This window comes from Solanum pennellii, chromosome 2, assembly GCF_001406875.1.
Source record: "Solanum pennellii chromosome 2, SPENNV200".
NCBI classification, from domain to species: domain Eukaryota; kingdom Viridiplantae; phylum Streptophyta; class Magnoliopsida; order Solanales; family Solanaceae; genus Solanum; species Solanum pennellii.
In genome coordinates, this window is record NC_028638.1 from 17,252,915 (window position 1) to 17,278,099 (window position 25,185).

The window sequence follows — 25,185 nt, forward strand, 5'->3', positions numbered from 1 at the left end:
TCCAATTTATTGCAGCCATTACAAATTACAAAATCACAAATGAATAGGTATGTAGAGCCTTACATCCTGAATTGGAGAAACAGTTTACGGAAAGTTTAAGTTGGTACAACTAAATAAACAAGAGTTCTAAGCAGTGGAAAGGTTATTGGTAATGTGCAGAGAAGACGGAATGGATGAAGAGAAGCAAATACATGAAGAATAAGAGGAGAAGAGAATTAAAATCGATCAAAGGAAGCATACAGGAAACAATAAAGAAAACAGGCACTAGGTAATAATCCTTTGGATTTATTATCTATAAAAATAATTAACCACTAACCATCTGCTTACTGGAATATTAGTTTTTTTTATATAAAAAAAAATGCACATTCAAACTAAAATCAGTTGCACAAGTACTTCACCATAAACAATAATCTATAATAAGTTAAAAGTACACTTATCACCCTTACACTATTAGTGTATAGTGCTGAAAGTCAAAAGCAATAACCTAAACGAGGCATACATTGACCAACTTGAATACATGTGGCATAAAAACAACAACCTATGAATGACTTTCTCCAAAGTTACCACACAATGATTTACAGACCAATGTGATTCATTATCTGATGATAGCGGGTCTATTAGTTGCCCGTTTAGGTCTAGATCTATTACCTTGCCATGGCATCTCAGTCGTCAATGCATACATCTTCACAGCAAATAATTCATCAGGAAATTCCTTTTGATCCTACCAAAGAGAATGTCTACTGTTAAAGCAAAGAAGCATTGCACCCTTTTCAGGGAGTATTAGAAGCTTACACATTTCAAAGTACAATTTAGCTAATACTTTTATTGTATCATCGAGATGAGGATACTCAAGAGAAAAAAGATATATGATCCAATCATGCTCTGAAATCATCTGAAGAAGTTTATCATCTTGTAACGAAGTTAAAACGTCATGGACTACTAAGATCAAGTACCAAAAATCACAGCAATCACGGAAAATGGTATAGGCATGCCCATGTTTCTTCTATTATATGATGCAAATGAAATATGGAAGTAATTCTGTGTTTGTAACCTCAAATACAGTAGAAAGAGGGACAAAATGGCAGTGAAACAAAATGATGTGCAAGAATCATTAGAGTTAAAACACATAAGCTTTCCTTTTTCTTTTTTTTTTTCCTTTTTCTCTAGACTTCCCTATGGCACATATGTTAGAAGTAAAGGCTTCATCTCTACCTTCATCTTGTAGATGTGTAGTCCACATTGCTTGAACAGCTCCTTAAAATATGAATCTGATCTTGTTATGCTCTTATCTTCTTTGTCCAGCACAAATCCTTGAAAAGTGTATACTTATTTAACTTGCATAACATTACAGCTCAATCATTATATGTACATTGTATTGCAATGGAACAACAGAGTAAAAAACTCGCTCAGCTCTAACCAGAAAATCATCATATCAAGAAAAAAATTTTACTCAACAAGATAAACAAATATAACTGTTTGATGCCGCGTGAAAAATCAATATGGACCATGATATGACAGAAAACATGGATAAACATAAGTAGGTGAAATGAATTTCCATATAACACAAATTAGAGAACTCAAAGAGATGCTACCTGTTCTTGCAATGTTCTCTTTTAGAACAAAAAGTCCACCAGGTTTCAAGCCAACCTAGAAAAAAATTAGAATAAACAAAAGATGTTTAACTGCTTTATTGGAGAAACAATTGTTTAATAGAGAAAAGTGAACATATCAGGTATTCTCTAAAAACTGAAGTTCAGAAAATCATGTCCAAAACGCATGTGTCAATTATAGACAAACGCAACCAAAATAGAAAATAGATAAAGATATCAGGTGTGTTTAGTGTGAAGGAAAATGTTTTCCTAGAAAATATTTTATTAGAAAACAAGTGGGTTTCTTACTTATTTTCTAGTGTCCAGTAAGTTGGTAAAAATAATATCTCAAAGGCATTTATACGTAAGCTAGCAAAATGTTTTGATGGTTGGATTGGGTGCAGAGTGAGGGTTCGGGGGTTGAGGTGTCAAGAGAAGGGGGTTGGGGATGTTGGATGGATGGGAAGGAGACAATGAACTTGAAAGTTACTTATGGAACTTGTTTTGCTACTTCGATTAAGAAAGTCATTTCCCTCATTTTGGAGGAGCTTGTTTCCCTATGGAAAATATTTTTACCAACCAAATATGGAAATATTGAAAATAACTTTTCCTCCATACTAAACACACCCAAAGATAAAAAAAAATAAGAAGTATAACTCTCACATTACACTTTGTTTTTTCCCCATAGGGTAACTCTTTTGCATAACACATTTGGTCGTTATAAAGGATGAGCATCAATTTGTGAGATAAGACTCTTTAAGATGATGTTCGACCAAGCTAGTGGATAAACTTATGGGCATTAGAATTGGAACAAACACAAGCTATTTAACTGCTTTATCGGAGAAACAGAAAAGAGACAAGTTATTTACAAGAAAACAAGTGAACATGTCAGGTTTTTTTTCCAAAACAGAAGTTACATCCATGTCTCACATGTAGATGACAATAATAGACAAAGCGCGCACCCAAAGGGTAGCGGCTGCGGTTTTCCCTCATCATCAAACAAACAGAAAATAGACCACGGCAACCAAAACAGAAATAGATGAGAAAGTTGAAGAAAAATAACAAGTAAGAACTCTTTTGGTTGTTGCGGCAGTTTGACAGTGGGATATCTCGCAGATGGCTGTGACTAGTGCCTTTCTTAATGGTGAGCTATCAGAGACGGTTGATATGAGGTCTCCTTCTAGCTTCTCCACTTCTCTATCCATGGTATGCAAACTGCGGAAGGCCATTTATGGCTTGAAGCAAGCTCCACACGCTTGGTTCTCCAAGTTGAAGTCTATCCTTCTGCAAGGTGGCTATCGACAGAGTCACAATGATTATTCTCTGTTTATCCCTCCCTCACCACAAGGGACGATTTTTGAGCTAATCTATATCGATGATCTCTTGATTACTGAGGAATTGAGGATGATGTTGAAGGTATTTTGTAGCTCAAAGGTATGTTACAATCTTTATTTCAAATGAAGGATTTGGTGCACATATCTTACTTTCTTGGTCTAGAAATCTCTCGCAATGCTAGTGGCTACTTTCTGTACCAACGGAAGTATATCAAAGAAATCTTCGACATGGCTCACTTGACTGATGTGACGACTGTTGATACACCCGTGGAACATAATACTTATTACTCTAAGAATGATGGGGAACCATTATAGGACTAGTCATGCATGCACCCTAGCTTCCTGGCCACATCTTCATCAATGAAGTTATGAATACTCCCTGTATCAATAAAAACTTGCGAAGGTTGTTTCTCATGATAACCAGTGACTCTGATAGTATACTCGCAAGGATATAGTCAAACTCATCCAAAGAATCAGAATTGACAGTTTTGTTCCTTCATGACCTGAATCCGATCAAATTCCTCCTCATATGTAACTTTAGCTTCCTCATTTACTTCCACCAGAAAGAGTTGTTTCTTAGCTTTATAAACATGTACTACTTCTCATCACAAAGGAAACAGTCCTTTTGCCCTTTTCTCATCCATTTCCGCAGTGAGCAATTTCCTACCATAATTGCCATTTTGGAATCTATTGGGTCTTTTATGGGATAATTCAAAAGGTTTCTTGAATGAATTGTCATAAAGATAGGAAATAATCTTTGATAATTCTAAAATTTAAGAGGATTTGATAAAATGGGATTCTGGTTTTTACCAGAAGGTCTAGTTCCCCAAGATTGTGCCTGTGCTTCAAAGACTTCTTTTTACAGCTTTGTGATCTTGTAATCCTGCATTAGTGTTCTTCGGTGCTTGGATTCGAACAGAGATATTCAGTTCAGGCTTCAACCTCCCAAGAAGAAACTATTACCATTCCTATTGGAGAGTTTAACCCCAGTTAATAGTCTACCAAATTGGGCTTGATAGTTCCTCACACTACCAGTTTGTAGCAAATTCTTAATTGCTTCCATTGGGTCTTCAAACCCATAAACCTCTCATTTAAGGCCAAAACCTACTCAGTTCAAGTAGGTCAACAGCTGAATTCCTAGACCTAATGTAGGATCTGTAACAAGAATAATTGTTGGTTTTTGAAGAGAAAATGGTCAAATGCCCCCTCAACGTATACCCCGATTTCCAACTACACACTTAAACTTCACGGGTGTCCTATCACCCCCTGAACTGTTCAAAAATGAAATAATTATACCCTTAAAAAGCCATAACCAGATCTATGGTGGCATGTGAGTTTCACGCATTTGACACGTGGAGAAGTCATCAAATATAAATTTTTTTTCATTTTTATATTCCTTTACTCTTTTTTTATTATTATTTTCACCCATCCCTTCCATCACCAAAGCACTTTCACCATTTTCAACATTACTAAAACACCATAAGTTCATCAAAATTGGGTCTTTGAAGAAGATAGTTAAATAATGAACTGAGTCTTTAAAGAAGATAGGTGAATGATGATATCGGAATATTTGAACATTGTTTTGAAAATCTAAAAAACAAATTAAAAAAGTGAAGGAATAGGAGAGAGAGGACAAACAGGGCAGATTATTATTGCCATTAATGGAGGTCACCGAAGCTCTCGAGGAAGATGAGGAGTCTTCGATGTCTTTCACATCATCATCGATAATTTCGAAGAGGAAAAGCCCGATTCACCGACGATGATGATTTAATGAGATTGATAGGGACAATTTGTGAGGTGTAGTTGATTAACTGAGATTTGAGACTGATAATTAAAGGATCTATTAGGGGGGACAATGAATTTGAATTAAACCCAGATCCCCTAGATGATAGTTCTTAAAAGGCAAGAAAGAAGAAAAATGGTGTGCCCCATTTTGCAATTTCTAGTGTTGCCTCCCAAATGAGGTGAAGATACGAACATAAATCGGTCAATGAATTTGGAAGGAATGTTTCAAGAATACTTGAACTCCATAGAGATTAAGCACTTGATTTTTCTCAAATCTGAGGTGATATGAATATGCAAATTTTTATCTACAATTGATTTAGGTTGATTGGTTTTGCAAGAGTTTTACATGAGTTCAAAAATTTGTTTGAAATCAAATGAAAAATTCATTGGAGATGGTGCTGACAACAATGCTTAGAGATGGTGAAAGATGAAGATATTTGATTTATATTGATATGGAGAAGAAAGAAAACAAATAAGAACAAGAAATAATTTAAAAATAAATATATTTACTAAAAAGAGATATTTAAAACGAAATTTTAATATTGTTTTGGCTGCTCACTCTCTCAAAGAGAGTGAGATACACTCACTTTGCCAGCTAAGCGTTCAGGGAGGTAATAATTTCAGTTTTACAAAATTCAGAGGATGATAGGACCCCCGTAAAGTATGAGTGTGTAGTTGGGAATCCTGCTATAGATTGGGGGGGCTTTTGGCCATTTTCTCTAAAGAAATTAAGAAAATAACAGAGAAAGATTTTGAGAGAAAAATACTGCATTATCCAAGGGAACTATTTTATTAATAATCCAAAAACATACATTTATAGATAGAATTTCAAACTAAAAATAGAAAAATATGCTACTAACTTATCAGTAAAATTCAAATAATAAATAAAAAAACTAACGCCTAAATTCAATTCACATAGGACTCTAATAAAATAATTTAAAAACTCCTAAAAGTAGCTAACTATTTCATTTCTGCAATATCCTGAGACATATTTTGAACACTCCTTCTTGGATCAGGAATCGTAGATTGTAGTCTCTCTGAAATTGACCTTGTGAACATATCTGCTAATTCATCCTTTGACTTGCAAGGCTTGTGTGCATCTTCTGATGGACTAAATGAGAAGCTCTTCCCTCTCATTTCAACTTATAAAATCTCTTGCTTAGTGGAATCAAAGATTGGACAATATTTGTCTTCAATAATAATTTAAATCCTTTTTCTATTAACTGACCAACATTAAACAAACTTTTTTCAATATCAAGCACATAAAGAACATCTACATTTATTTTTGTACCTGAATTTGTTTTAATTGAAACAGACCATTTTCCTTTTGCAGGAATACAATCACCATTTTCAATTCTGACTTTCTTATTTTCCATAGGAATGAACTCTTTAAAAAGATTTCTTTCACATGTCATGTGGTTTGTACAACCACTATCAATCATCCAAAATCAGATTTTTTGGTTGAAAAACAAATTGCCAAAAATAAGTGGTCTTCTTCTTGGGTAGCTGTTTCACCTTTTTGAAATTTGCTTTTGCAAATCACAGCTTCATGACCAAGTTGTTTGCAAATCTTGCACTGTGCATCTGGTCTTTTCCAATATTTATATGCAGGATGTCCATTTTTTCCACAGTGCTGACAAGGTGGGTAATTTTTCAAAAATTTACACTTGCTTTGAGTTTTGTGGCTGGATATTAATGCTCCTTCAACCATGTCATCTTGCCTCATAAGTCTCCTTTGTTCCTGTGCCTGCAAAGAATTTAACAATTCTGCCAAGATAATTTTGGACAGATCTTGTGTGTTTTCCAAGGTTGTAATACATGCTTCATATCTTTCGGGCACGGTAACAAGAACCTTTTCAACAATCCTTGTATCTTTAAATTCAGCGCCTAGTAATCTTACCTTGTTGACAATATCAAGCAATCTGGCAGAGTATTCCTTGACAGTTTCTGACTCTTTCATTCTCCGTAATTCGAATTCCCTCATTAAACTTAATACTTTCATTCCTCGTATTCTTTCATCTCCACCATATTCTTTCTTCAGATAATTCCAAATATCTTTTGGTAATGTGGGAGTCATGATTTTCGTGAAAACGGTTGTCGAAACAGCAACAAACAAAGTTGCTTTCATCTTCGACTTAATGATTTTCTTTTTCTTGTGACTCTTGATTTAGGACATAGTGGGATTATTTGGCAGCGGATTGATTTCATAATCCTCTTCCACGCTTCCCAAAGATTAAGAGCCTCCAAGTATGTTTCCATTCTCACAGCCCATAGTTGATAATTCTCACAATCAAAAATAGGAAGAGTCATTCGTGAAAAACTATTTTCAGAACCTATTTTTCTACTCACAAGTCCCTTCAAGAAGTAGGCTCTAGATACCAGTTGTTGATTTTTTAAAAAGAAATTAAGAAAATAACACAGAAAGATTTTGAGAGAAAAATATTGTAGTATTATCAAAGGAAATCATTTTATTAATAATCCAAAAACATACATTTATAGATATAATTTCTAACTAAAAATAGAAAAATATGCTACTAACTTATCAGTAAAATTCAAATTATACATAAAAGAACTAACTCCTAAATTCAAGTCACACAAGACTCTAATAAAATATTTTAAAAACTCCTAAAAGTAGCTAGTGGTTTTATTCTGCAATATCCTAAGACATATTTACAACAATACTCTCACCTCCAAATGATAGAAGCTACCTCACTCTTCGGTCAAACGGAATCTCATCCATTAAAAAATATTGGTCCACCTTGTACAACCATGCCCACAAATCGTGCCCAGAATATCGAGGAAAATCTAGCATGGAACATTGAATGATAGTTCTCATTTACAGCAGGCCCTGCTTGAAATTCTTCAGCTGGACTCATCTGTCTTGTGTCCCTCGAGCAGTCACCTCCCACAGATATGCTCCACCTCATTATCCTTCTGTTTCATCCCACCAATGGCCTGCTTGATCTCCGTCATTTTTTTTGATCAATTTAAACATTTCTATCGTTAATATTTCATACTGGTCATACCTCCATAAGTTCTACAGCAAATCTTGAACCTGAAGAAGCTGCCTTCAACTTCCTCAGAAGATTTGTCTGAGTTCTTATTTTACTGACCACCATGATCAAAGCCAACAATGAGTTGATCCGATACCAATTGATGCAACAAGTAATCGCGACTAATTAACCACGAGCTTAATACTCAAAGAAGATGGGAACCAACTTGGGGAATCCGAGAAGTTAGTTGACAGGAAATATAGAGAAGAGGGAGAGATTTGTATTTTATAACATGAGCGCATGAGTACAATTATAACCTGTACTTATCCACAACTGAAATGAATGAAAGGATCTAATTGAAATGAATTGAAAGCAAGTGGTACCAGGGGTGGCATTATTATTTTGTGGGACAAAAGACAATGGAAATGCTTAGACTCTTACCAAGGGCAGCATACTCTTTCGGCCATGTGGGAGGGTTTGCAGGTGGACTTCAGATTCTGTTTCTCTGGGGTGTATGGACCTCACTCAACTCCAGAATGGTCTGACCTATGGGATGAGTTGGCTGCTGTCAGTGTCATTTGGGATGGATGTTGGGTCATAGGTGCTGACTTTAATGTATGTAGATATGAACATGACAGGCACAATTGTATAAGGAGATCCCATGACATGAAGGACTTCTCTGAATTATTCTAGACATGGGTCTTATTGATCTCCCCTTACATGGTGCAACTTATACATGGACAAGGGGAGAGGAATTTCTGCAGGCTTCAAGAATTGATAGGTTCTTAATTTCCATTGAATGGAATGAATTCTTTGGAGTTGTGAAGCAGGTGGCCCTACCAAGGGTTCTCTCCGACCACAGTCCCTTAGCCCTAGAGAGTGGTAATTGGATTTCTGATCCTTCCTACTTCAAATTCGAGAACATCTGGCTGCAGCATGAAGCTTTTCATGATATGGTCAAAAAATGGTGGCAAGGTTATATAGTAAATGGCTCTCCAAACTTTATACTCTCACAGAAATTAAAATTGTTGAAGAAAGACCTTGTTACCTGGAACAAGGAGGTTTTTGGTAATCTAAATTCCAGAATCAGTAAAGCCATGGATGATCTTCTGCTGACTATACAAGCAACTTAAGGAAGGCTCCCATCTCAAGTCGAAAAGAACAAAATTTTGCAATTACAACTAGAGACTCAACAATTAGCAAAGGCAGAGGAAACCTCTTGGAGACAAAAATCGCGGTGTCTATGGCTAAAAGAGGGGGATAGAAATACAAAATACTTTCAAAGAATAGCCAACTCCCACAGGAGATACAACCACATTGACAGATTGCAGGTAGGAAATGACCTCATTGAAGGAAAAGAGCAAGTGAAAGAGGTAATTCTTGACTTCAACCAAGAGTTATACTCTGAATACAAATCATGGAGGCCTACTGCTTCTTTTGAGGATCTGGGCAGTTTGAGTTCTGAAGAGAAGACTGCTTTGGAGCAAATCTTTGAAGAAGAAGAAATATTGAATGCAATCAACTCATGTGCCCCAGACAAAAGTCCAGGGCCAGATGGCTTCTCTATGGGGTTTTATCATAAGTGCTGGGGAATTATCAAGCAAGATACTTTGGGTGCGCTCAATCACTTCCACAACAATTGCCACATGGTGAAATCTTTTTAATGCCTCTTTATTGCACTTGTCCCTAAAAAGAAAGATGCGATAGAACTTAAGGATTTTAGGCCTATCACTCTTATTGGTAGAGTGTGCAAAATTTTGGCCAATGTTCTCTTAGAAAGGCTAAAGAAGGTGATTGGGAATCTAGTTTCTGGTTTTTTAGAATGGTTTTGTTCAGGGAAGGCAAATCACTGATGCAACACTTATTGCCAATGAAGTTCTAGATTGGAAGTAGAAAAGTGGTACTCCAGGTCTGCTTTTTAAACTTGATATTGAGAAGGCGTTTGATAAATTGAGTTGGTCCTTCCTTATTTCAATCCTAAGGCAAATGGGATTTGGAGAGAGATGGATTAGGTGGATCAAGTATAGCTTCTCCACCATGAAGTATTCTGTACTAGTGAATAGAAGTCCTGTGGGTTTTTCCTCTCCCGGTAGAGGCATCAGGCAAGGGGATTCTGGCTATGGAGGGTTTTAGTAGGATGTTGGAGAAGGCTAAACAACTTCAATGGATAGAAGGCTTTGAGGTGGCAATGGTTATGGTCCACCTGTCTCGATCTCACATCTTTTATTTGCTGATGACACCTTGGTTTTCTGTGGAGCAAAGAAATCTCAAGTGCAATATCTTAGTCTCAGCCTTATGCTCTTTGAAGCATTATCAGGTCTCCACATCAACATGTCCAAGAGCACTATATACCCTGTAAATGAGGTCCCTGGAAGATATGGCAGATATCATGTGTTGCCCTACTGGCTCCCTTCCCACCACCTACTTGGGTATGCCTTTGGGTGCCATGAATAGATCATCTTAAGTTTGGAATGTCATTGTGGAAAAGTTTGAGAGAAGGTTAGCCTCCTGGCAACAACAATGCCTCTCTCTAGGGGGAAGATTAACACTCATCAATAGTGGATTGGACAGCATTCCCACCTTTTTTATGTCCTCACTCTTAATGTCAGCTCAGGTGAAATGGCGACTTGACAAAATCAGGAGAGACTTTCTCTGGGAAGGCAACAACAAGGACCACAAAATTCACCTTGTTAAATGGGCCAGTCACTTTGCCAAAACAATATGGAGGATTGGGGATAAAAGACTTGGCCTTACATAACAAGTGTATGCTATTGAAGTGGCACTGGAGATACAATCAAGAGGCGGCTGGCTTGTGGAAGGAAGTGCCCCAAGCAAAGTATGGTAGTGATAGTCATCAGTGCTCTAATAAAGTCAGTACCTCTTATGGTACGGGGATCTGGAGAGATATAAGGAAACTGTGGGAAATATTCCTCAGTGATGCCTCACTTATGGTGGGAAATGGGGAACATATTCAGTTTTGGAAAGATATTTCGCTAGGAGACATTCTTCTAATGAATGATTTTCCAAACATTTTCCAGATTGCATCTCATCCAAACTCAACCATCTCGCAGTACAGGGAAGACAATGTGTGGAATCTGATCCTAAGGAGAAATCTTAATGACTGGGAACTGGAAGAGGTCTTTAACCTTATTGCCACCTTTCAGACTAGTGCAATCAACAATCAATGCAGGGACAAACTTATCTGGAGACATAGCAGGGACCGATCCTACTCAGTTAAAGCATGCTACCTTCAACAAAGCTCCAAGAAGACCTTAATTGATCAATGGCCATGGAAATTAATCTGGAGAACTAAGTTGCCACCTAAAGTTATTTGTTTCAGGTGGATTACTCTAAGAGACTCTTGCTTGACTCAGAATAATCTCATGAGGAGGAAATTCCAAATAGTCAACAGATGCTACATGTGCTTGTGCAACTCAGAATCTATTAATCACTTGTTCCTTCGTTGCACAGTTGCAATAGGCCTATGGAACATGTTCTTCTCACTTTTTAGACTCACTTGGGTCATGCCAAGATCATTGAGAGAGGCCTTTGTGTGTTGGAGTTCTTGGAAAGTTGGGAAGTCCATCAAGCGGATCTGATCTTTGGTTCCAGCCTGTATTTTGTGGTGCTTATGGACGGAGAGGAACAAAAGATGTTTTGATGGCACCCCAACTCCCATCTCTACCTTTAAAGCAAGATGTTTGATTACTCTTTTTGGTTGGGTTAATCTCTCTCATGTACTTAGTGTCGATTCTTACCTAGAATTTATCAGCTCCATAGATCTCTATTGTTAGCTGTTTAGATAGCTTTTTTTGCCTTTTTGGAAGCTGATATTTATTTCTTTTGTAATCTGTGCATCTGCTTGATGCTTTGTTAATGACATTCTTCTTACTTCATCAACAAAAAAAAAGTAACTAACTTTGAGCTAACTAACTGAAAGGAAGTAAGGGAGAGTATTAACTAACTTCCGTGAACAGTACTATCAGACTTTGACATGCTAACTGCCTAACGACCCAATGGCCAGCTCATCTCCTTTGCAATCTTGCATCAACCGCTCAGTTCTTTTAATCTCAACCTTAAGGAGTTGTATCAACATCGCATTAATGTATATTGGACGCAATTTTGCTACTTTAATTGTAATGATTATTATAGTAATAAATTCATGTACGTTTTGTATCTTTTAATTTTCTATAAATTAACCAAGCTCTTGTGCCTGCTTTAGATTGCTGGAGGACGTAACATAAATCGCTTTCTTGAGCTGGCATACCAAGTTAGGATTCCTAGGAGAAGAGAAGCCTGGAATTGTCATAGACCTTGTCACTATTTTGCACTACTGCGCATGTTTCGTAAGCTGATTGAAACTTGCAAAATATTCATATCATACAGGATCATGGACATATTATTGGCTAATAGCTACTTATTACAGTCAACCCTACTAAAACTTCATTTTAGAAGATCACTTCACCTTTGCTCTTTTGAAGAATGCAATGAAGTCATCATCTGCAAGATGCCCAATGCACCACTGAACCCAAATAACGTCATATCTTTCAGCATCAGGAGTAAATTCCTTGAAAACAGAAAAAAGAAGAAATGGGAAAACAATGAGTAAACAACAGCCTAAAAGTGAAGAGAAAAAAAAAATAACAAACATTATGGCAATCTTCCAATTCAAAAAAGTGGAAACAAAGTGCAAGCACAAATGAGCTGGTTAAACACACTACACAGACCTTTAAAACACCCAAAGTTAAGCAGGTGACCGAACTATGAACTGCAATAAGTAAGCTAATATTTCAGTTTAACTTTCAAATCTATATACATGTGTGTGTCTCTCTCTGTGTGTGTGTATTCAGTTACCATGAAAAATGTTGCAAATCAGTGCTGGTTTGAATCAGATGTTGGAATATAAGAGAAAGTGATATAGTCAAAGGTAGGTATGGTGAACCAGTGAGCTTCCTGTTAAGCTCAACGATCAGTCATGAGTTTCTAATGCCTCATGATGACACGCTATGAATAGATATAACTGGATTTTGAGATATGTATGGAAACGCTTAAAGGAATTTCTCTAAAAAAATACAATTTTGCAGGAAATAGTTTCTCAGAGATCAAGACAAAAGAAGAGTTAGAAAAGGAAAGTATCTATTTCCATTATTAACACCGCAAAGTGGGGAATCATTTTTCATTTTTGTTCTCAGCAATAGTAACAAGCCAGCAGACTATTGTCTCTGTTTTGTCCTTCCAGAAATCATAGTCTCAAATATTAAGAGATAACTAGTGCAATAAGGACTTCATTACTTTGAAATGCCATGTTCCAAGAGAAACAAATTGAGCCAATCTCCTACCACATATTGTTCTTTCTGTCACCTGATTTTAATAGTAATAATGAGGACAAACAAAAAGCTGAATTATTAAAGAAAATTGTTCCCCAGCTGCCCTTGGGAAAAAGAAGAAAAAAGTTTAATATAGAAAGCAGCACGTTTCTAATTTGACGACTCAAGAGAAGTGCAAAAAATAAATTAGAAGTAAAATCGATATAATTCATGTTTACCACACAACGTGGAGGTGGGCATGGGGTCGTGATTAGAGTGACACAAGTAGGAAGGGAGTCTAGCACTGAATTGATGAGAGTGTGTCTGCCTCCCATAGACAAAATATTTCAATTTTGTTCAATGCTCCTATATTTTGAATTGTGTTATTTGAGCCGAGGGTCTTTCGTAAATAGCCTCTCTATCTTCACAATGCAGGAGTAAGGTATGCATACATACCACCCTCCCAAATCCCACTTGTGCGATCACACTGGGTATGTTGTTGTACTCCTGTATTTTGGCACTTCATCATCACCATGTTACGACTTTTTTAGAACAGATCAACCACATTGTACTTTGTAAGAATTGACTTGACATATCTACCTGACTGTTACGAAATTTAAGATAGTACCTGAAGTGGGACACAATAAAAGTTGGCAGCTTTGTGCAACTCTGACACCATTAAATTTTCAGGAGCTAAATTTACCCGAGCAGATTCCAAAAAATGTGATACAGGCTCTAGGAGGTCGACCTGATTAAAAAAAAATTCAGTTTTTGTCAAAGGAATATTAAAAGAGTTAAATCAGAGAAATAATAGTGTTTCTTAAGCAGGCGAAGTTGTTTATCATGTTGTTGAAAAAACCACAGCCATCTAGATGAGATGCCAGCAAAAAATTATGATGCAAAATGTGGGCAGAATATACATGTTTCTTACATATGCCATGTGACTGCTTTATTGGATGGGTGTGGAAGAGAGCCCCTGTACTCAAGAAAGAATTGCATGCAAGGAATCTAAATATTACAGAATAGCCTCTTTGAGACCACGGATAAAGCAATCAAGTGTGAAGAGGCTATAGAAGAAAACATAATTCAAAACTTATTGCAAATGCACACTTTATTGCATAGTTGCTACAGCATTTACCAATTTATTTTTCCAACAAAACGAACAGGGAAGAAGGATGCCTACATTGAGAAACCAAGTTTCTGATAAGTCCCCCAATGTAATGTGAGTGTCAAATCATTTATATATTAAAATACAATTTGCAGTCAAGTTCCTTAATGTATTATTTCATGATAAGCAAAATAACAAAAAGGAATTAGGTTACAAATAGAAAAATCTCAACATGATTACTTTTTTCCTTACGTCTGACTCTTACTTCCACCCCTCCTGATACAACAACTCAATAGATCTGAGGTGTGCTCTGGCATGGTCCAACTACATCCTGTAATGTTGAGAAATAGGTTCCACAATTGGGTGGTGAAGCTGCAATATAAGAAGATGTGTTTGTCTCCCCTGTGGTGTTACACAAAAAACATCTGGGAACTAACTGTCTCCCTTTCTTCTGCAAGATTTCCTGAGTTAAATATGCTCTCTCAATCACTTGTCAAGTGAATCATTCTATCTTGGGAGGGATGATACTTTTCCAGAAATAATTCCACTGGTAAGAAGTTCCCCCTCCACCCAGCTGCATACCTCTCTAATATGCACTGCTTACTGAGAAGTTCCCATCTTTGCTGTGCTTCAACAAGACCTTATTTGCATCTGCTGTGGCAACGATGTTTATTTCTAACTTCTCAGTAGTGAAACCACTCTATCAACGTCCCAATCACTTAGCTTCTAAAGGAGATGCCCCAACCCTGAACTAACCAATAATCACTCACTCTACTCTAAGTATCTGTACAGACTTGGAAAAGATCTGGAAATTGTACCTTAGAGGTACTTGATCAATCCATCCATCATGCCAAAACTGTCTTGTGACCATTACCTAACTTATGTTTCAGATGGCTTCCATCAATGGCCAAAGATTTCTGATGGTCCTCCATACCCCCACCACATAGGGTTCAATTCAAATACAGTGTTGGAGCACCAAGGACTGAGCTCACCAAACTTTGTCACAATAACATCTCTCCATAATGCCCTTCATAAGTAAGCTCTCATTTTTGCAATTTGAGATTTCTGACTCCCAAACCTCCTTTTGTCTTTGTTCAGCAGTACAATTTTCCAATTCACAAGACAATACCACTTCCCTTCTTTATTTTCTTGTCATAGAAAATCTCTTCTAAGCTTGACTAGGTTTTCCACAACTTTGGTTGGTATTGGAAAGAGGGACATCACGCAAGTGGCAAAGCATCTAGAACGGAGTTAATAAGAATCAACCTACCTCCTAGAGACAAGTACTGAGCCTTCCATCTGGATAACTTCTTCTCTGTTCTCTCCAAAATGTCATCCAAATTGCTAAAGATTTCTGTCTACTACCCTAGGGCATACCCTAGTAAGTTGTGGGTAAATTTTTTATTCTGCAACCCAGAATGTTAGCCACATCTTGAATCTGGACTCTGGTAAACTTCATTTACTGGGAATAGACTGTTTTCCCCCGTAAACCTCAACCCAGCTACAGCTTCAATTAACATAAGGATCACTCTAACGTAGCTAATCTGTTTAGAAACTGGCTCACAGAAAATAATGGTGTAATCTGCATACAACAGATGACTAACTTCCATCTCCCCACCTACACTGCCCCCAATTTTGAAGTCGCTCATCCATCTGTTTTGAGCTGCTACTCTCATCCTGCTGTCAAAACCTTCCATGGACAGAATAAAGAGGAAAGGGAGATGGAATCCCCCTGTCTTGAGCCCCTTTCTGAAGCAAAAAAGCCCACAGGTTCTCCATTCACAAGCACAGAGAACCCAATTGTTTGATACAGAATTCTATCCACTTCACAATTTTCTCCCAAACCCCATTTGCCTAAGAATATTCAGAAGCAAACCCACTTCACATGATCATAAGCCTTTTGAATATCCAACTTACATATAGTTCCTGGGACCGCACTCTTCATTCTAGAATCAATACATCCACTGCTATTGCTGCTGCCTTCATTATTTGTCTCCCATTAATAAATGTCATCTGGTGCCTGTTGATCAGTTTATGAATCACTTTCTTAACTCTCTCGGCCAATAGTCTAAAAATAATCTTGCATACAACCAAACTAATTGGCCAGAAGTCTTTTAACTCTGAGGCTCCAGGTTTCTTTGGGATCAAAGCAATGAACATTGCATTGAAACACTTGACCTGATTCAAATGAAAATATTGGATGGTGTTGGTGACGTTTTCCTTCAACATACTCCAAAAAGTCTGATATAACACCATTGGGAAGCCATCTGGACCAGATGCTTTCTCCACAGCACACATATTCAAGCATTCCACTATTTCTTTCTCCTCAAAAGCTCTCTGTAACCAAGCATATTTCACATCAGTGACCCTTGCAGCCTCGTGTACTCTAGAATCAGGTCTCCAGCTTTCTGTCTCCTTATATCGATCTTTGTACAAGCTTTGCACAGCCTCTTTAATATTCTCTGGGTCTTGGATAATAGTGTCCTTCACTTTAAGTTGCTCCATGGAATTGAATCTCTTATTTGAAGATGCGGTTTTATGGGAAACTGTGTTTTCTTATCACCATGTTTTCCCTAGACCTTTGCTTCCAAGCAATTTCTTCCTTTTTTGCTACCTCTTCAAACTCCAATATCAAGTTCGCCTTCTTTTGCACTAATTCATCCTCTGTGAGTGGACTCTGTTCTCGGACAGTTTCCCGATAGGGTATTTCATTAAGGATATCATCTTTTTTCTGTTTCCAATTCCCCCTGTTATATTTGCTCCAATCCTGTATTGTAGCTTTAAGCATTTTAAACTTCTCAGCAAGAACATAATCAGGTCTGCCTTTCACCCTGAACAACTCTCACCATTCTTTCACTTTCTCCTTAAATCCATCCACTTCAAGCCACCAGGTCTCAAATTTGAAGTAGGACTTTTTCCAACCAAACCACAGGTTAAAAGAATGGGATTATGAATTGATGCTAGTCTAGGAAGACTGATTTGCTTTATCTAAGAAAACACATCTCCCCACTCAGTGGGGCGAAGAAATCTATCTATTCTGGATCGCACTCAAGATCTTCCCTCTCTTCTCCAAGTAAAAGATCCTCCAAATACAAGGAGAATCCACCAGCTCCAATTCTTCAATGCATGATGAAAATTCAGTCATAGCTCCACTTATTCTGGTGGAATTGGTTTTCTCAGACGGAAACCTAGTGATATTGAAGTCCCACATACTACCCAAGTCCCATTTAGGGCCCGTTTGTCCATAGATTTCCCAAATAATATTTGGAAAAATTTTGGCAAATAGTGTTTGTTCATACAATTTGTCATTTTTTGGCAAATATCCCAAATTCCCAAATACTAGTTTTTTCTAGTATTTGGGTCAAATCGCATTATTTGGGATCTTTTGAAAATTGAAATTTTACCCAAACTTTTATCTTTTACAAAACCACCCTCTATAGTAGTTGTTTACGTTGTATTGCATAATTTTTTACGTGAACACCAAAGCAGTGATCGAAATATTTAGTGAATATTAAATGATCATATGGTTGTTGATCAAAATGATGAACAATCGGCTCAGAATAACAAAATCATGTGCTTTGTCTACTTCACGATGTATGAAATGATGTTTGTTGCACTCACTTCAAACTACCACATTACTCTAGTGTCATGGACACTATTTGCTATTATTGCAACGAAGATCCAATTGACTTGTAATACAAATTTATGGTTAGTTTTGATAGTTCTTAAAACTTATGGGTATAAATTATATTTTTCTAAAAAAATGAAATATATTTCTCAAATACTATGGCAAACACATGGTGAAATTTCACCCAAATAATATTTGTCAAGAATATTTGAAAATCTATGGCCAAACGCTAGCTTAAACTGTCTCTCATATCTTTCAGCTCATGTGATAAAGTTCGCGTTATTACTCTATTACAGTCAGCACATACTGCACCCATTTAATCCCCTTACATTCTAAGATACAATCTTAACTTTCATTGATAACCAATGGTAAGAGCTCTCACAATGAATCTTGGTTCTCCGTCCTTGAAATTCATATCAAAAAATAAATTTCTGACCTCTTTTAGAAAATTATGTCATTGCGATTGGCCTTAGAACCCACCCCCCACCCACCCCTGCTTCATCTCCCTCTCCCTTCTCTGATCTTGTTTTTTTTTTAAACGGGTAACTTTGTATTCCTCAGCATCATGGCTATGCTGGCTACCTGCAAAAAGAGGGCATTAAGCTTCTTTTTTGCACTCTGCTCTCCCTTCTCTGATCTAATTTCATCAAGAGGGCATAAGCTTCTTTTTTGCACCCTTTGATGTCAACTCCAAGTTGTTAACCAGTATTTTGGGAAGCGAGAAGTGGAAAAAAGCGACGAGGGCGCGCTTTTTTTTTCAAAAAAAAAGCAACATTTGGTATAAAAATAAAAAAATATTAAATAACTGAATAGAGGTAATATATTATTAGATTAAAAGAAAATAGATAGTCAATAATACTCATAAAGTCATAACATATAAAGCAAAAAATCAAAAACATAATTAAATCACAAACACAGAAATAAAAACGAAAAAAAGAAGCAAAAAAATTGAAAAAAAACAGAGCAGGCAGTAATATTAACAAAAAAAACAGGTCAGTAATTGAGGAAAAAAACAGTAGCAGATCGCAGCAGCTTCGTAGAGAAGAAGAGAAGAAGAAGAAAAAACTTACAGCAGCTTGGCAGCAACCAACCAAAAATAGAAAAAAAATCGCAAGGAAGAGTCTGAAGAAGAGAAGCAGTCGCAGCTTCTTCGTCGTGAAGAAGAGACGCAGTCACACTTCTTGGTCGTGAAGAAGAGAAGCAGTCGCGAAAGAAGAGTAAAGTCGCAAAAGAAGAGTGAAGTCGTATCTTTCAGAAATTTAAAAAAAAAAAAACTTCCAAATTTTTTTAAAAAAAAACTAATTGTCGCTCTTTTATAAAAAGCGCGTTTTATTGCGCTTTTGCCTTTGTGGCGCTACTCGCTTCTACAGTAGAAGCGAGCGCCTTTTCCGAATCACCTCGCCTCAGAAGCTAGAAGCGCAGGAGCAGCGCCTCGCCTAGAAGCGCTCTTTTTACAACACTGCTATTGACACAACTTAATCATGTTGTATTGCACCCAACCTGATGCCGCCAAATGCACTACTATCAATTTGTTAAGGAGCAGAATCTTCCTCGGAGTAAATCACTACCAAGGCATCAGAAAAATCTTCCTCCTCTATACTGTGTTCAATTAATATATTTCTCCGAGTTATCACGAACAACCAGAACGCCCCTTATCACCCCTTTGTCTGACCCTTTTGAGTTTGATAATAACTCTATTTCTCCTTCGAAGATGACCAAATTAGAGTAACCAAAATTATCTTCTAGTAAGTGTATGTTCTTTACAAAAGGCTCTAAAGAAATAATTGGAATTTTGATTAGGTCTTCTTTGGTATGATTATGGCATGAAATGAGTTTAAATGGAGAAACATGGTTCATAAGGATTCATGCACGACCCTATTAGTTTGGGGTCCAGGCACAGTTGTTGTAGTGTAATGCGCATACAATATGCACAATTGAATTCTAAGTCAAAACAATTGCATTCACCAAAAGTTAGATGTAATAAACTTATACCTTAAAAAGGAAAAAAAATATTTGATACATCAGTTGTCTTGGTTCAAATTTTACAATGTTTGAGTTGAACTTAAGGTATTTTTCATATCAACCAACTTATCAAATATATTTAGTAGTGAATGATGGGTGTGAATCATGAATATTTCTCCCCATTAGATACCAGGGGCTAATGAAGTAAGGGTGACAAAAGAGTTTCAAAATGAAGAAAAAGTGATACAAGTTTTAATTATTGAGTAGAGGTGACAATTTTAAAATTAGTGCTAATGACACTAATTTTAAAAACCTCAAGTTTTATTATTTACATAAAATCCCTATCCCTCCTCCCACAACCCCATCCCTCCTCTCCACCCTTATGCCGCTGCCATCCCTTCCGCCTTCATTGTTCCACTCTACCACCCTCTCTTTTATCTCACTCGCTACAACAATTATTATAGTTCCTGCAGCAACTTCAGCAGTTGCTGAGCAAACTTAAGCAGTTGCTGAAAAACTTGAACAGTTGCTACAATAACTTCATCAGTTGATGAGAAAATTTGTCACCTATCCCTCAATTTACTCTAGAGGGCTAATGAAGTAAGGGTGACAAAAGAGTTTCAAAATGAAGAAAAAGTGACATAAGTTTTAATTATTGAGTAGAGGTGACAATTTCAAATTTAGTGCTAATGACACTAATTTTAAAACCCTCAAGTTTTATTATTTAAATAAAATCCCTGTCCCTCCTCCCACCACCCCATCCCTCCTCTCCACCCTTCTGTCGCTGCCATCCCCTCCACCTTCATTGTTCCACTCTACCACCCTCTTTTATCTCACTCGCTACAACAATTATTATAGTTCCTGCAGCAACTTCAGCAGTTATTCAGCGCAGTTGCTGAAAAACTTGAACAGTTGCTGAGAAAACTTTAGTAGCTGCTGAAAAAACTTCAGCAGTTATTGCGACAACTTCAGCTATTGCTTGATTTCTTAAAGAAAACAATAACTTCAACTTCAAAAAAATTTAAACTAAAGCAATTTAGTTTGTGAAATAGGACCAACAAAAGAAAAAAATAAAACGTGGTAAAAACATAATAAACGACAACGATAACGACAACAACAACAAAGAAGAACAAGTAATGGAAGAAGATAAAAAGAAATGAAAAAATGAAGAAGAAGAAATCTGGAGAGAGAAAGAAAGAAGGAAGAAGAGGGAGAAGAAATTTTGAAAGAGATTTTAAATTTTGAAATTTAAGAAGAGAGGGAAACTTTTCAAACATTTTGAAATTAGAAATTGGGTTTATTTTGAATATCTTTAAAAGTTTAGGCGTTTTAAATATTAAATTTTAGACCCCAATTATCTTAATCACTAATTAAAAAGTTTGACTTGGTAAAAAAAAATTGTCACCAATTTTAATTTAAACACTTTTTTGTCACCTATCCCTCAATTTACTCTAGATACCAAATGAGTTAATCATCAAAGAACCTCATTTCAAGGATGATGGTAAGGAATTCTTCAGGTGAACTGCAGAGTCTGCCTACCATATTTCTAATTTGCTGCTTAATCAGGAATTCATTACTTTTATATTCCCGAATAATTACTGTGAAAAATCTACCATTTATCAGCCAAACACAACCCAGACCTTAGGATGATGCTGTTGTTTTCAGCCTAGATAATTTATAGAAGGTTATTCCACGCTGGGTGAATACTTAGAAAGTTTACCGAATTCATTAACCACAGTTTAACATAACATCTTCTCAAGAAAATCAAAATGTTAGAATATCTTTTTCGATAGTAAAACACAATATACTTGCACAAAAAGATAGTATATACCTCATTGAAATATCGTATAAGAAGATTTTTAGTAATCCTTCCAATGCCAGATCCACAATCTGCACAAATTGAAGCAAACTGCCCACACATTATAAACCAATAAACTTGGAAATATGGTTATACAATTGTTATCAATTTTGCAATTTGAAGCAAACAAAGAGTTCTTATAGGTACTAAAATCAGCATATAAGTCCTCAGTAATGCTCAAGTTCTTTTTTAAACTGTGTACTGACGTGTAGATAGGCTGCAGAAGATATAGAGTTTTCTTAAGAAACCTTGATAGCAAAGTAAATTTGTCTAATGCTCGCCTCCATTGCAATTTATATGGCAGTTTTAATTGGGCATGGAGGTTTTTAGTAACAAGAGAGACTTTTGGCACCTAGCATAGTACCCTTAGAACTGTGGTCTTAGATATGTCATGACATTTCTATGGCTACAAGAGCATATCATTAAGGCTAAAATGAAAAGCTTGACGCTAAGTTTTTCTAAATACTGAGAGATATTATTCTTTTTGAAATAGAAAAAAAGGAAATATTTTCACATAAAACTAAGCAGAGAGTGTAAGAAATTTGTCCAAACATTCTAACTCAGAGACAATTTCACTTGGTTGGTTGGCCCTTTAGCAATGTTTTAGAGATAGCAATGGTAGAATGAGAAGTTTGAAGATAAAGATTTTCCAAATTTAGAAAGGTGTTATTCTTTTCTAAGAGACTAAATAAAAAGGAAAATATTTCACGTAAAATGAACCAGAGTGCGTAACAAGTTTGTCGAAACAAATTTAGATCAAAGAGACTACTTGACCTCTTCCCTTTAGTAATGGTGTAGATATAGCAATGGTATAAAGCTCTAGTCTTGAGTGCTTTATGGTGGAGAAATCTCTTCCATGAAAAAATAATTCTGATGTAATTCTAAATCAACACAAGAAGCATAACGTTGAGGTGATATTAGATGTGATTGTGCTTCTTTTTTTGACAAGGAATGGTTTATTAAGAATGTACCAAGATGATACTAAAAAGATACAAACAACCTGCAGGGGATGTCCATGCAGTCAGTTACACCCTGCTTCCAAGTACGTTAAGAAAATTCAGATATCTACGGTCATCATTCCAAGAGAATCAAATGATAGATGGAGATGTTACATATAGAATCAAAATCGGATGGTTGAAAATGACAAATGCTACTACATATAGAATCAATATTGGATGGTTGAAAAGGAGAAATGCTACTACATATAGAATCAGAATCGAATGGTTGAGAAGGAGAAATGCTACTAGAGTGTGTATGATGCAAGGATGCCTACGGCAAATATACGGAAGACCAGCGAAGTTATATGGGAGTGAATATTGGGTTCTACGTCCAGCACATCCATAAGATGAGTGTCGCATACGTGGGATATTAGATGGATGCACGACCATAGAAGTTTAGACAAAATAAGATATGAACATATAAGCCAGAAGGTGCGAGTAGCACAAATTGAGGATAAAATGATAGAAGGTCTACTGTAAATGGTTTGATTATGTCGTCTGTCAACCTTCAGATAAACCAGCCGTAGAGTGAAGATGTAAAAAGAGAACGGGGTCGACCTAAAACCACATGAAAAGAAGTTGTCTCGAACGACCAACAATCTTCGAATCAGCGCAAACTTAGCAAAAGATAAGGCACAATGGGAAAATTTTGTATAGGCAATACCAATTAGTCGACCAGGAAATCTATCTGGTGCCAACCCTTATAGTTCAACTGCAACATTTGAAATTTGAGATAAAGGTCCCTTCCTTCTGGCTTTCTTTACTTACATACCAGGATTCATTTGCACGGCATGGAACCGCAGTCTTCGGTTATTAAGAGTCTTTTATCCCTATTAAAAATTCTTATGCCAGCCCCTTCAGGGTGGCCCAGTGGTTTGAGCTTGGGACTTTCATGTTGGAGGTCTCAAGTTCGAAACCCCTTGCCAGCGAAAGCCAGGGGTTTGCCTTCTGGGTCGAGCTCGTCGCACCAGGCTTGCCTAGTGCGCGTTACCTCTCCTATGTGGTTTGCGAGCTATTGCATACGAGCGGGGGTTTTACCCTGTGCGCACCCAAAGGGTAGCGGTTGCAGGTTTCCCTTATCATCAAAAATAAAATTCTTATGCCAATAGAAAATATTAATTTTTATTTGTATTTTGCATATTGTTGGTTTGAGTCATTGAGATGAATTTAAGTAGAGAAGATGGGCAGTGAGGATTCATACAGCCCAAGGTACATTTCGGATAGAAACATACTTGTTGTTATTGTTGAAATTATTTTCTGAATCATTTTTCATTGTTTTAGATATAAGCGTACTTGATTTGTGGCCATTGTGCAACGTGTATGAAGGGGATGAGAACAATGTCTTAATGATATTTCTAGATATTAATTGTTGACAACAACGTCCAAATGTTTCTTGAAACAAGTAAAATTGCATAATAGTTGGAACATTTATAGTTGAAAGTAACTTTTATGAAAATATAACTAAACATTGAAAAACATTTTTTTTGATAAGCAAGAAATTCCTGAGAACCATTTGTAGAGTTTGAAAGTAGGCGAATAATCAACTCGACCCTTTACCCTTCTCTACTAAGCACTGTGTTTTATGTGTGGCAAGGTTTGAGCCCGTAGTGTGCGCCTTATATTGCATAAACACTGAAAAACACTCTCATTGAAAAATATATTTTACTAGGGAACATTTTCTGTTATGCCGAACAGAGTAGAAGTCCAACTTACTTGGGGAGTTTTTGCCAAGAAATACACTTAATCTTGTATGATACGATCAAAATACTGAGTTGTCATTAGTTTTCCATAGAAATTAAGAGATAAAAGAGAGTGGAAGGAGTACCGAGAGTTACGAGATGGCGGCCTCTTCCAGCATCAGGGAACCTTTCAGCCAAAATGGTGTTGAGAAAATCCTCACTTGCCTTTATATCAGGCGTATTCACATGCCCATATCCACCCAGCACTCCATCCACTGTAGCTTCCACGCCCTTCACATACCAACAAATCAAAATCAAAAGAGAATGCAACAACGAGCAGCTTATATGAATTCTCACTAAACGAAGGGTCTCTTACTTGCCAGTAATTGATGCCTTTGTTGTACCACTGGAACTTCTTCTGGGGATCACCATCCCCTACTTCTTCTCTCCACATCTCCTCCGCGTTTTTAAAGGTACGGCCATCGGAGTCTAATCCGCCGGTTTCCATTTGGGTCAGTGGCCGAGAAGGAAACGCTCTCCTTGCTCCTGATTTCGGCGCTATAAACTGAGGCCCAATATTACAAAAGCTTGGTCGGCTACTAAGAAGAATAGGGGCTTTCGCTGTGCCCATATTCAAATCTACTCTTTTAACATATTCCTATTTTAGTTTTCATAGTCACACCAAATGTCATATTGATGGATTGGATTAAAATAAAAAATATTAAAATGGAAAATTTTGTTAATTAGTCAAAAATAAATATTAGATAAATTATTCGTGTTTCACACAATATTGAATTATTTTATTAAGCATGTATATGTTTCTCTGAAATTTTAAACTGCTATGCTTTTTTTATTTTTGTTTTTGTTATACAAAAATTATGAGTCACAAAGAGATTTTAATTATAAGAAAGAAGTTTCGAAAAATCTCCATAAAAATAGTTAGTT

The 25,185-nt window shown here is 36.6% G+C and overlaps 1 protein-coding gene across 5 annotated transcripts; it reads right to left on the reverse strand.

Annotated features, from left to right (window-relative positions):
- Positions 1–365: 365 nt before the first annotated feature.
- Positions 366–24,897, reverse strand: LOC107011688 (alpha N-terminal protein methyltransferase 1). Of its 5 annotated transcripts, XM_027914721.1 has the most exons (10): positions 24,617–24,894; positions 24,387–24,531; positions 21,537–21,595; positions 13,636–13,755; positions 13,464–13,527; positions 12,429–12,469; positions 12,167–12,268; positions 1,593–1,647; positions 1,213–1,310; positions 366–721 (listed from the first exon to the last, which is right to left on the reverse strand). In XM_027914721.1, exons 1-10 carry the CDS (start codon positions 24,869–24,871, stop codon positions 596–598), a joined length of 1,065 nt encoding a protein of 354 aa, XP_027770522.1. In that variant the 5' UTR covers positions 24,872–24,894; the 3' UTR covers positions 366–595. The 5 variants fall into 5 exon arrangements, with proteins under 5 accessions (XP_027770522.1, XP_027770524.1, XP_027770523.1 ...); XM_027914723.1 differs by lacking the exon at positions 1,213–1,310 and having other exon boundaries at positions 24,617–24,897; XM_027914722.1 differs by lacking the exon at positions 12,429–12,469 and having other exon boundaries at positions 13,464–13,514; positions 24,617–24,893.
- Positions 24,898–25,185: the final 288 nt, after the last annotated feature.